The sequence below is a fragment of the Pelophylax lessonae genome (genome assembly GCF_965119305.1).
Source record: "Pelophylax lessonae genome assembly, chromosome: 2".
NCBI classification, from domain to species: Eukaryota; Metazoa; Chordata; class Amphibia; order Anura; family Ranidae; genus Pelophylax; species Pelophylax lessonae.
The window spans coordinates 713,594,809-713,608,859 of record NC_138769.1 but is presented as its reverse complement, the minus strand read 5'-3'; the positions used below and the strand labels follow the sequence as shown (position 1 = coordinate 713,608,859).

Below are 14,051 nucleotides of genomic sequence, written 5' to 3'. Positions count from 1 at the left end.
AAAACGCCAAGTTTGGCTGTTTTGAATGCTGTACGTTTTTTAAATTCGGTGCCGCCAGTACCCGCAAGTGATGTCATGACATCACTTGCGGGTACTCGGCGGCGCCGAATTCAAAGAAATGGAGACCCGGTCAGACGGCGGCGGTGAAAATAGGGTTCCCCGGGTCTCCCGGTGGGACAGGAGACCTGGGTGAGCCGCGGAAGGCAGCGGGAGGGTTGGACGTCCCCTCCTGCACCTTGGAATGACAGCCGAGTGGGTTCTTAGCCGCATCAGTTGTCATTACAAGACAGCCGACCATCGGCTATGGACACCGGTACCAGGGTGATGCCTCTAGCTGCAGGCATCACTCTGGTACAGCACTTTCCCAAAATATCGGCAATATCAGTAAATCAAAAGGCCGATTCCAATATATCGGGGAAAGTTCATATCGGCCCCCGATATATCGGTGTTGCCGAAAATCGGTCGATCACTACTTGGCACCCCAGATGTTTTGGAACCACATTACCGATATATTGGTGTTGCCGATAATTGGTCGATCACTACTTGGCACCCTAGATGTTTTGGAACTACATTTCCCATATAATATAAGAACAATGTTACATAGGCACATGCAGAGATAAGGCATACAGTAGATAAAATAGTACATATTGAATCAAAAATAAATACAATATTTCTAGAATCAGACATGGATCACTCAAGAATATAATTAATACAATAAGACATCAAATCTTTGTGTGCTCACAATCTTTAAACATATCAAAATTCAATGAAACATCTGAGTATTTGTGGGCTCGATGCGTTTCATGGACCTCCGTCCAATCATCAGGAGCTTGAATGTAAATTATATGTCTAAAAATGAAAAAATGGGTTATAATATACTTGTATAAAATCAATCATTTTTACTGATGGCAGCATGGTGTTGGCGTGGACTCCTGCGCCTTGGGACATACAGCCTGGATTGGATCAGCGATTACCTTCGCTTGAACTCTTCACTTTCTGGTATTTCTGGCAATACTTTTTCACATAGCCTCATTGTCTCTACCTACCATGCATGTTTACTGATCACTTTGTCTCCTGATTTCATTAATGCATGCCTTGCTGTGGTTACCCTTTTTTGCCTTAATTATCACTCCTATTCCAGCACTACCCCTTTTTTTTATCAGGGGGTGTCCTTCTTTCTCTTCTCTCACTTTTTAGTCCACTTTCCTCCCCTTCCGACCCACTTTGGACTTCACATTCTTTAAAACATCTGGGGTGCCAAGGTTCCCCATCACTGCCATAGGGGGATAGTGATAAGATTACCAAGAGCCCCTCAGGGGATGTCAGCATGGCCGCAGTGCTATGTGGTGATGATAGGAGTGTCAGCTCGACATGTTTCGCTAAGGCCGCTTCTTCAGGAGCATAACTCACCACTGGACAATATAAGAACTGGTAGATAAAGATGGTCGGTGCATGCAGTGTGGATCCTGCCAAAAGAACAATGTGGCCAGTGAAGCTAATAGGTGAGCTTATAATATTGGGTTTCAAAATATAAAAGAGCCCCAGAAGGGAGGGCAATCCCATAGATGCTTGAAGGTATCAGGAGGTACTTCTTGTTTGCTGGAAACTTCTTGATAGTAATGCTGTTTGCAGCAGGACATGCATGGATGATGGCCCCTTTGGAAATATAGGGCATTTCAATAGAGGATATATACCCCATGGCTGCATATTTGTCCTCCATTGCGGAATCTACTCCAATGTGTTTTTGGCTTCAGTACTCATACATGAGCGTTTGAGATTGTCTGATCAAAAAGAAGGGTATTATTGGGTTGCAGTCTGTTGGTCTCCTATATACCAGTTCCCCCCAAATAAGGGCTACCTATGATGCATATATAAAATAGGGAACAAGATGGCTTGACACATACCTGGATATTGGTGTTCCCCTGATGGAATCATGGACATAGCTCAGGTACAAGTTCTCAAATGACAAATCTAAACAAAGACTGATTTACAGCTTGGTCTTGATAAAGCTAAGGTTTGCAAAACACGTCGACCTACTGGCTGTATTATCTTTCTACTACTGGAACTGGGTCACCCCATGGTGCTTTTGTGGGGGATATAGGATCCTCCTTACCTCCCCACCAGGAGAGAGTGTCCTTTGTTCCAGTTTGTTCCATGTCATGTTATGCAGTTTTTATATTGTGTCTTTTGTGATGTATGGTTATATATGTTTGCGCTGGATATTATTATATGTTTCAATGATGACATGTGATTTCTATCTTTTAACCGGTTGCCGACCGCCGCACGACTACATACTGCGGCGGTCAGCCCCGGCAAGGCAGAGTGACGTAGGGGTACGTCACTCGCCTGTCACTGACTTGCGAGCCAATTGCGGGCGGGCGCGCGCCCGCCGAGGCGCGCGCCCGCCCCGGCTCGTTCACTGACAAGTCAGTGTGTGTGACCGGCGGACCCGATCGTTCGCCGGTCACTCACGATCGCTCCGGTGAAGGGAGAAAGGCGGACGACTTATGTAAACAAGCCGTCTGTCATTCTTCCCTGTGTAAAAATGAAGATCAGACGCTTCTACTATGTAGGACCGTTGATCTTTGTTTTTACACCAATAGCCATGTCCCTTTACAGTTAGAAACACGCCCCTAGGACACACTTAACTCCTCCCTCTCCAATACAGTTAACCCCTTCCCTGCCAGTGTCATTTTTGCAGTAACAGTGCATATGTATAGCACTGATTACTGCAGTAATGTCACTGGTAACCCCAAAAGTGTCAAAAATGTCAGTCAAGGGTCCGATCTGTCCGCCGCAATGTCGCAGTACCGCAAAAAAAATCGCAGATCGCCGCCATTACGTGTTAAAAAAAAAAACATCAAAAATGACAAAAATCTTTCCCTTTGTTAGTAAACGCGATAACTTTTGCGCAAACCAATCAAAATACGCTTTTTTGCGATTTTTTTTTACCAAACATATGTAGCATAAAACAAATTGGCCGAAAATGTTAAAAAATTTTGATTTTTACTTTTTTTTGGGGGGGGGAATTTCATATAAAAAAAATGTGAAAAATATTGTTATTTTTGCAAAATTGACACTCTTTTTTTGTTTATAGCGCATGATCAGAAAATCGCACAGGTGATCAAATACCACAAAAAGAAAGCTCTGTTTGTGGGAAAAAAATGGACATCAAATTTGTTTAGGTACAGAGTCGCACGACAGCGCAATTGTCCCTTAAAGTCACGCAGTAAAAAATTGCAAAAAAACCCCTGGTCTTTTAGCAGCCAAATCCTCCGGGGCTTAAGTGGTTAACTTTGAAAATAAAAATATTAATTTTTACCATTTTGGTCTCAAAACATTGCCAGTAAAGTCCCCCTAGATAGGCAGAACTGGGGTTCTGCTAACTTTTTTGTATCCTGATAGTAATTATCACCCCAAAACTTTGGCAGTAGTGACCGTAGTATTCCCAGAAAGGACTTAGCATGGAAAAGTATTAGATCCATAAAATAGTAATAAGAATCTGCTAGTCGATCCACAGACAATCCGCCATTATGGGTCATGGAAAGGCCAACGCCATGGCAAGGGGGTAAAACCTTTCCGGGGCAGAAGTGTTTAAAGTCTCGTGGGCACTTTTGGACACATATAGGGACTGAGACACATTCATGCCTTTTTATATGATTCAGATACAACATGACTTGTGTTGCAATTGTATATGCTTGTGACGGTACGGGAGTGAAAGACAGATACTTAATGGTTTGGATTGCTTCAAGTGGGACAGTAATATTTGTCAGCAATGTCTCCCAAGGAGAATGAAGATTTAATCCCACTTTACACTGTGATACCTATAGCCTGTTGCCATGAAGTCTGACTCCTAAATAATCATAGCCATACGTAGATGTGTATTCTATGTACTTCAATGAAGGAGACGGACCGACTGTCATTGGCAGTCTTGTCCTATTGTCTATCTATTGAGATGGAATGTGGATTGTGTTAAGTTTGCCTGTCCCATTGTTAAATGTTAATGAGCCCACATTGTTCTGTCCAGATGGCTAGATAATTAGTTCAGGTTAATTATTTTTCTGTATACTATTTCATCTGCATATGATAATGTAATCAGGCAACCCCTGGCCTGTGCTTGGTAATATAATTAGGAGGGGGCGGTCCACGCTGTATATAAATTCTGTGTGACTGTTCAATAAAGAGTGATTCCAGTACAAGCTAAGTTGTTGGCTAGCTTTGTATGAGGGCGGCTGGGATTTGATATCTATATTCATGACTGTAGGAAGCCGTATACTGACAGAAGTCCACAAACACTTTGGGTCGGCGGTTCCTTTACAATGCTATACTGTATTATTTTTATTTTATTTGCTAATTTGTTTTCCCCAACGAAAGTGTAGTTACCTTTTAAAGTTTTAGAACAGTCATATAACATATTTTAAATTTAAAATAGGTTTTAAATTGTGTATTTCAGTTTTGATTATAAAAAAATAAAGAAATAAATTATGCACCCCCCCCCCCCCCCCCCCACCTCACTCATTCTATTTAGGAAGGAATTGCTAACCTAATTCCCTGAAATACAGGTAACCATTGGAAGAAGCATTTACAAACATCTACATGAATTGTAATACCCAAAAATATGGAACAGCAGGTAAGAGAAATTATGAAAATCTCACCAAATATTTTGTTTCATATAAATATTGTAATAACAGCTTGCTAAATGTACTTACCAAAATTGCCTTATAATTTGGAATTGTTTATACCTCTTAGTATTTGGGGGGAGCAGGCATGTTTTATTTATTTCCAGATATATCACATCTTATTCCAATTAAAGGTATCAGTTTCTTTTATAAGTACTGAGACTACCTGAGGTCTACGTAGAGAAATATTTTTAAGGGTTTAATACATAATCTGTTTACTTCAATTTTTCAATTATCTTCTTTTGTGCCTGAGCGGCAGACGTAATCTAGCCTAGGAATAAGCAGCGGGGACCAAAGGAGGGAAAATGAGAGTGGGAGGTAGGCTGGCACAGTGTGTGCCACATATTTAGATTTGATAAAATTATGGATAAAAGTGTGTATTTAAATGATAATCGCTCTACACATATGTTAAAGAAACTTTCAAAAATACATGATAAACATTTTTTTTTACATATTCTATATATATATATATATATATATATATATATATATATATATATATATATATATAAAATATATATATCATTTTTTTAAAAGCCTATTCTCTAGCACAGCTACCTTCCTCTTTTCACATCATAGCCTTCTCCTCTTCTGGCAGTGTCTAATTACTCTCAATGCTGGTCCAGCTCCTTGGCCCCTCCCCTTACCTCCCTACATAACCTTTGATATGGTTGCCTGAGAAGGAGTAAAGGGGAATACTATAGAGCAGTGATGGGGAACCTTGGCACCCCAGATGTTTTGGAACTAGATTTCCCATGATGCTAATGCACTCTACAGTGTAGTTGAGCATCATGGGAAATGTAGTTCTAAAACATCTGGGGTGCCAAGGTTCGCCATCACTGCTATAGAGTGTCACTCGAGTGACAGGTCTGAGCCTGCTGGGGCAACTGAGGTCACATCCAAGATGGTATCCATATTTTATAAAAACATGTTTTAAAGTCTATTCTCTAGCACAGCTACCTCCCTCTTTGCACAAGAAAACCCTCTCCTCTTCTGGGAGTGGCTAATTACTCTCAATGCTTGGCCAGCTCCTTTGCCCCTCCCCTTACCTCCCTACATAGCCTTTTATATAACTGCCTGAGGAGGAGTAAAGAGGGTACTATTGGGGGCACTATTTTTCCCACTGACGCCAACAATGGGGCACTATTCCCCCCATTTACACCAATAATGGGGCACTATTCCTCTCAATTACACCAATAATGGGGCACTATTCCTCCCATTTACACCAATAATGGGGCACTACTCCTCCCATTTATACCAATAATGGGGCACTATTCCTCCCAATTACACCAATAATGGGGCACTACTCCTCCCATTTATACCAATAATGGGGCACTATTCCTCCCAATTACACCAATAATGGGGTACTATTCCTCCCATTTAAACCAATAATGGGGCACTATTCCTCCCAATTACACCAATAATGGGGTACTATTCCTCCCAATTACACCAATAATGGGGCACTATTCCTCCCAATTACACCAATAATGGGGTACTATTCCTCCCAATTACACCAATAATGGGGCACTATTCCTCCCAATTACACCAATAATGGGGTACTATTCCTCCCAATTACACCAATAAAGGCGCACTATTCCTCCCATTTATACCAATAATGGGGCACTATTCCTCCCATTTACTCTAATAATGGGTAAATATTCCTCCCAATTACACTAATGATGGGGCACTATTCCTCCCAATTACACTAATGATGGGGCACTATTCCTCCCAATTACACTAATGATGGGGTACTATTCTTCCCATTTACACCAATAATGGGGCACTATTCCTCCCATTTACTCTAATAATGGGGAAATATTCCTCCCAATTACACTAATGATGGGGCACTATTCCTCCCATTTATACCCACAATGGGGCACTATTCCTCCCATTTACACCAATAATCGGCAATATTCCTACCCATTACACCAATAATGGGGCAATATTCATCCCAAATACAGCAATAATGGGGCTCTATTCCTCCCATTAAAACCAATGATTGGGTATTGCTTACTACCATTGACAGCAGGGCATTTTCTTCTCCTACCAGCCACGGCCTGACCCCCCTCAAGCTTGAAAGACAGTAAACTGGCCCTTTATTTAAAAATTTTAGAGCCCTCTGCTATAGAGTGTCAATCGAGTGACAGCTCTGAGTCTGCTGGAGCGACTGATATCACATCCAAGATGGGGGCACTCAGCAGCAGACTCAGGGCTTCTGGTTGTCTACACAAGGGAGGATTTCTACTGGTGCATAACATACATAAAATAAGTTACATGCGCACAATCTTGTAGAAATACTTTTGTTGAAAAAAATAAAACAAAATCTGGTGACAGGGTCTCTTTAGGGCCACCTCACACCAGCAACTTTGTATCTAGTTCCTAAAATCCTCATAATGATATGAAAAGGCAGTCCCTATGCTGCAAACTGACTCCTGGGTCCAGGATACAGCAGGTATACTACTGCTTAAAAGGAAGATAGGTTGATGTAGCAGAATACTTCTATAATATAATTATTTGTCTCCCGTTTCTAGGAAAACTGTACCATATAAGGCTTGACTTTTCAAATCTAACTTTAAGTGGAGTTTGGGTGAGGCTTCTTGTTTATAGGGGGGGCCGGGCTGGGGGACAGAGGGGCATTTAACCCTCTTCGGGCCAGTGCTAATAAGATATGTTGTTCTTGAGTCACTGGAAGGAGATACTTCATCATTTAGACAATAATCAGAGTGGGACCCAAAATCAATGATGAAGGGCATTATATAGCCAACTCCGTCCCTTTCAAGCCTGCAATCGTGGTATATGGCAGAGAGAGGTCTTCCAGAACCAACTTCTTTTGTGTCTTTGAGGTGTCCTGTGACCCAATGTCAAGAGGCAGAAAGGAAGGGGATGCTGGAAGATGTTAAAAGGTGATTCGCTATGAACCATGTCCTTTAGGAACACCCACTTTTCACCTTGCCCACCAATCACTGTAAGACTATGGCACACTTGCATGGTACAGAAATCTGTCCCTACGATTAATGGTCTTGTTGGCTGTGTTGCCCTCAGTTGTCCCCTGCTTGGTTCCCGTTTTATTAAGAAAGGCTTGGAAGGAAATGTACAAATACTAGATGCCAGTTCCAAACATTTTCTTAAAGTCCACCTCTAGCGTTATTTCATCTTGGAGCAGGGAAGGGTTAAAGCAGCAGTCAGGTTCTTATTGCCTCCTGTGTTCCTATTGGGGAGATTTGCCCTTTCTTTCTGTTCCTGTGATGCCCATAGAAAAATGGGGAGGTTGCAGTCATCGGGACAAGAAGAAAGGGACAACAATAAATTATCATCAGTTCTAACTCTTCCCCACTCTACTAATGTGTTTTTCTTTTCATCTTTGACCCGGTTGGAGAGATTTTCTATTGCTTCGTACCCTGATAGCTGGGTCATAGACAGTGATCTATCTGTGGCCCAGTCTCGCCAATGGGGAGACATGTCACAGGTATTACAATTATTTATTCTGTTGATCTTCCAGCTCAGTCCAGATCCCAATTCTCAAAAATTTTCAAGCCTTGAAGAAGGGAGACCCTTGTAACCCCGAAATATGTTGACCCTTTTATTCCATTAATCATGGAGTCTATGACAACTGGTTTCTTGTCTTTACTGCTTCTAACATTTTTGAAAAAAATAAAAAACAGACAAGCCTCACTAATCTTAGGTGTATGTAAAGACAATGTTTTAACTTTTGGATTTAGCAGGGAAGAGCTTTGTCAAGTTTTTAATGCTGTCTGTGTCACTGCCGGGGAGATTCACCCCTTTCTATAGGTTCTTTCACACTCGCAGTGAATTGTGGTGCCTTCTGAAGAGCAATCACATTCAGAACGCTGATTTAACCCTACTACTGTGCCATGATGGTTCTACTGAATAGGGGAGTTTGAAAAGCGGTGCCGCTTGTCAAACGCTTCACCCCTAGTTAAAAATGCAACAGCGTGTGCACAGCTCTGTCCGGCTGTTATTTTACAGTTCATTTTGTACACGGATGGGTGGTAAAACCCCATCTCAGTTGACTGTTATTACCACCCCTCCGACCAGGGCTGGGACAAGGTCACCAAGAGCCCAGGGCAAGTAAAAATCCGCCCCTGTGCTGAAAATCCTCCCTCACAGCACAAATCTTTGCCCCCCCCATCCCCCAAATTTATCAAGCTCAAATGCCCCCCCTCAAAAAAAAAAAATAGAAGATCACCCCTTCTAGCACAAATCCTCTATCCTCTATCCCTAAAATTTCCCCTCCTAGTACACATCTCCTCCCCCCACTTCCAAATTCCTCCTTTTCAGCACAAATTTCCCCAAAATCTTCTTCCCCCAACCTCTCTACCAAAACAAATCCCTCTAAATTACCACTATTAGCACTCCCCCCCCCCCCCAAAATGTCTCCTCCTAGACCAATACTTACCCTCTGCCACCCCCTAAATTCCCCCTTCCAACACTTCCTGTATTCTTGCCTAAGTGAGAAGGACAAATGCAGTACCCACAACCTCCTGGGATACCCACATCAGGCCGTGGGGTATTCTACTGCATAAGGACCACATGACCCGGGGGATAGACTGTCTCTTCCTAGTTTTGGCAGTATCCCCCCTGATAATGAGCCGCAGAACGTTCTCATCATCCAGGGGCCAGCTGCAAGAGCCCAAAAAAGACAACCGGCTTCCTGATGACATCACAGAAGAAAAAAGTAGAGCTGGACCTGGTGTGCTGCAAAGGTGTGGGAGACCCTACAGAACACCTGGATCACTGGGCATGTGAATATGTTTTCAGAATATTCTGAACATATTTTGATTAGTTTCAGGTTAAGTGCTGATGTAACATGCATGTATCTGTCAGTGATTTGATCTACCTGGGCTCCTGTGAGGATAGTCTGTATTCTGGAACTGCTGCATGTCCCCGAGAACGTTGGTGGGGAAACATTGTTCTAGAGCAGGATTACACAACTCCACATCTTCCAGGTCTGTAAAAGAATAGGATTCACAATTATATGTGCCTGAGCTCAGTAAGGTCGTCAGAAGGCGAGATCTAGAGATTAGTGATTAGTTCTGATCAAGCAGTTATGACGAGACAAGGTTCAACATGATGCCGCCTTTGGGTAGGAATAAAAGACTCCGTTATACTGCTTTTATAGACACAGAATACCATCAGACAACTTCTCAATGAAATGTTCATCCCAACCAGACATAAAAACATATAGGGAACCAGCGGAGGATTGTTAAAAGGGAGGAAATGACAGCTGCCTGGGGCCCCAGACTTCAAGGGGGGCCCATGGGGATGGTAAAAAGTTTTGTGCTTCATAGTAAAACTGGCTATACGTCGTTATATTTGTTTGTTGGAACGCTCATTCAACAGAACATTCTTTTTTGACATTCATTGATTCCACTAATTTTGTTCCTTCTTTGGAGCCTGGTAACCACTAACCATTAGAATTTCAAGTGAACAATAAATTAATCACGTAACTATAAAATGATCCCAAATAATGGTGGTCACAGCATTTAATCCCAAAGTGCAGGAATGTTTACAGCCCTCTAAACTTCCAGGTAATACTACTTGCAGGGCTTTTTTTCTCAGAAAATTGGTGCAGGAACTCAACCATGACCCCCCCCCAAGCACACACACACACACACCCTCCAAACTCCATCAAATAGTAGCTGTGGTCGAATTTAACAGTGGGAGGATCTTAAAGGGACACTAAATGGCAGGAGTGCTGTCAGGGACGTTATCGCCACTTAGCGGCTACGGAACAACTCAGGCGGATGCACATGCGCGAGAGCGCGCCGGCGCGAGCACGCAGGCGTGCCGGCGCAGAGCACGTGCGTCACCACGCACAAAGCATCAGCCCTGCCCCTATATAAGGCTCTCTCCTGGCTTACTCCAATGCTGGTTTATCGTCCGCTCCCTGTGCCTGTATCCTGTGTATTACCTGCTTTCCTGTTGTGACCCGGCTAATCCTTGGACCTGTCTGCTCCCTCTCCTGTGATTTGACCTCGGCTTGCCTGACCACCCTTGTGCCTGCTGCTACCTCTGCTGGATCTCCTGTGTACCGACCTTGGCTTATTTCACACGGAATGTCTCCTGCTTATCCCTCTTGCTACCGATGACCCCGGCTTGCTTGATTACTTGCATCAGGACTGATTACCCGTGTATGACCCTTGGCCTGGCCTTTACCTTGGCACCTGTATTACCAGATACCATCAGAGTTCCTGGAAGCTATCCTGGGTGTCTACCTAATCCACCCATCTGTACTACACGAGCATCCAGTGCTCCTTGGGACGTGTCATCTCCTGTATCTCTTCCAGGGGTGATCTGCACTGAGCTGCAAGGGAAGCCCTCTCAGCACTTCGGCCTCAACCAAGATATCTGACAAGTGCATTAGATACCAAGTGCAGAGTTGGGGGTGGGGGTTACACACAAAGTGCAGAGTTTAGGGGTGTGCTACATGCAGAATTTAGGGGTGCGTTATGTACATAGTGTAGAGTTCAGGAGTGCACGGAATACAGACTGAAGAGTTCAGCCTTCTTTCACAGCTGCATCCCCTATCAACATCTCAGTTTCACCCCTCTTCAACTCTGACTTCTGCATACAACCCCACCTCCACTGTCCCATCTTCTCCACATCTCCTCATTAAAAGCTTCACCATCTTCCGCATCCACGTCTTTATTTTGTTTCTTTATTAAGCTGAAGCACTCAGCCGGCTCTATTACCTCCTCGTACACTGTAGGGGGCTCCACCTCTCTCACTTGCAGGGAGATCATCCAGTAGGGGTGTAGGCATCTGCACTGCACCCCGTGCACCTGCATCTCCCTTGTCCCCATCTTGCACTCAGTAGGAGCTGTTCCGGAGATCAGATTTGTGGGAGCTGTTGGGAGACAAGCTGTCACTTGTAAATACAGGAGCCGGACTCCTGTATTTACAAGTGATAGTAGTGAGCAGGGAGCAGAGGGCCTGAACCAAAGGTGGTGAAACTGAGTTCTACTAAGTTCCAGCTGAAAAAAAGCCCTGACTACTTGGATCTCTACTGAATGAAGAACTCACATATACAGCAGTCACTCACTCAAAGAGAGAAGAGCAAGGAGAGTGCCAATAGAGAAATAAGTTCCCAAACGGTTTATTTATAGATAATATCACAAAACTTACACACAAAGACAAGGAGAAAACATATCGCAAACGTCACTCCGCCCTACAAATTTCGTCCTACGGGACGTCTTCCAAGGGGCTACGAATTATTGGTGAAAGCTTCAATGACCTCTAAATAAGTTGCATTTGGCATTCACTGAGTTTTGTTTAGTTATATTAGGGTATTTTTTTTGTTTTTAAATATCGGTGAATACTACTGTTAAGTTTAATCTGTTATTTTGATTTCTCGGGCACTTTTAGAGCAGGATAATACCTACATTTCAAACAAACAATCCATGAATCATTTTTTTTTTGACAAATTTTCTAGCATAACTCCATTTCAGCTTTCAGCTGCAGGTCTTTAAACTTTGTTTTTGATAGCAATGACACCCTTTGTATTGCTCTAGATAAAGTTTTCCTTTAGGCCCTTTTCACACTATTGCGACGTAATTTTACAGCGATTTTGCCGCGATTTCGCGGCATGATTTTTGCCGCGATTTTGAAAGCAATGGCAAGGCTATATGCCTCAAAACGCATTAAAATCGTGGCAAAGTAGTGCAGGAACTACTTTTGAAGTCGGTGCGACTTCAAAACGTACTGATATGAATGGGGCTCATTGAAAATAATGGAAAACGACTTGTCATGCGATTTTGCGGTCCAAAATCGCGGGACAAGTCGCACTAGTGTGAATGGGGCCTTAACTGCCTTACTACTGCACCATTATAAAAAAAAAAATACACCAGCAATCTCAAATGTAAATAAAAAAAAAGAACAATCTTCTGTCGAAGATTGCTTCTTTGCTTAACTGTAATACCGCTCCTACTGACCACTGCCAAAGGGGGGGGGGGGAAGGGGCACAGAGCAAGGGGTCATATTGACAATAAGGGGGGCACACTGACCACCAATTTTATGATGGGGGGAAAGCACCAGCAGATGACTGATTTGTAGAAAAATCGAAAGCCCGGGGCTGATCTGTACAGATCCTGGCTTTAGTGGTGAATACTGGCTGTTGATGACAGCCAGAAGATTCTGCCTCCACCCCTGCTGAGACCTGCAGGAGTCAATGATTCCTGGAGATGAATAGCTGCCCTCCCAGCACAGTTGTAACATGGCACTGGCTGGGGGCTTAAGTGGTTAAAGAGTACTGAACTCAGGAAGCTGTCTCCAAAACAAGGCAGACTGACGGCAAAGGACTATCCACCAGTATTGCCTGCAGTCTCCCTGATCTTTTCCCTATTACTGACTTGCCATGCCTTGTTCTGCACTGTGTCTTTGTGTGCAGACGGCCATCTTGGTAGAGGCAGGGCTTAGTTTACTCATGTCAGAGACTTCAGCAAAGAGAACAATGAGCAGAGCAGTAGTGACATCACCCCCCCCCCCCCAAAAAAAAAAAAATCTTATCTAAGACTAACAGTTAGGGGCAGCAATGCCTAAGATCTCACACTGCAGATATCCAGCTATGAGGCTGTAGGCACAAGAGTGCCTACGCACCCTCACATACCAGGAAGTGCACTGCTTTTTTTCATTAGGAATTACAGACAATAATACATTTTCAGGGTACTGCTTAGGCACAGTTAACATTTCTAGATATTCACTATATCATAGCAAATCTTCACTTCTTGAGTTCAGTTCCACTTGAAAAATGTTAAGATGAAGATGATACACAGGTTCAATCTACGGATTGCCCTTTCTTTCCTGGGTCATTGGTGTGACTACAGTGTGAATTCTCTGTTCCTCAGCCTGCTAGAGATTAGCATGTCACTTTGCACATGGGATCCTATTTCCTGTGCTTCTCTCTTCTGATCCTGTTTTCCATCCCGTGTAAACAGTTCTGCCATCTGAACCTGTGTATTCACTTGGATATGTGGACTGACATATTTATCTGGGTATGTAGACCTGTGTATTCACCTGGGTATCTGAACCTGCATATTCACCTTGTACCTAGACCTGGGTATCTTTACCTGTGTATTCACCTGGGTATCTGAACCTGCGTATTCACCTGTGTATCTAAACCTGCATATTCACCTTGTACCTGGATCTGGGTATCTTTACCTGTGTATTCACCTGGGTATCTGAACCTGCGTATTCAACTTGTATCTTGACCTGCGTATTCACCTGGGTATCTGAACCTGCATATTCACCTTGTACCTGGACCTGGGTATCTTTACCTGTGTATTCACCTGGGTATCTGAACCTGCGTATTCAACTTGTATCTGAACCTGTGTATTCATCTGGGTATCTGAACCT

General features: G+C 43.3%; 1 protein-coding gene across 5 annotated transcripts in view; it reads right to left on the bottom strand.

Annotated features, from left to right (window-relative positions):
• TENM4 (teneurin transmembrane protein 4) overlaps positions 1-14,051 on the bottom strand; it is a 1,723,986-nt gene that overhangs the window by 639,604 nt on the left and 1,070,331 nt on the right. For all 5 annotated transcript variants that reach the window (XM_082246029.1, XM_082246030.1, XM_082246031.1 and 2 more), the window contains one exon: positions 9,538-9,648. In XM_082246029.1, coding sequence (XP_082102155.1) covers positions 9,538-9,648 — 111 coding nt within the window. The remainder of the gene's footprint in view (positions 1-9,537; positions 9,649-14,051) is intronic.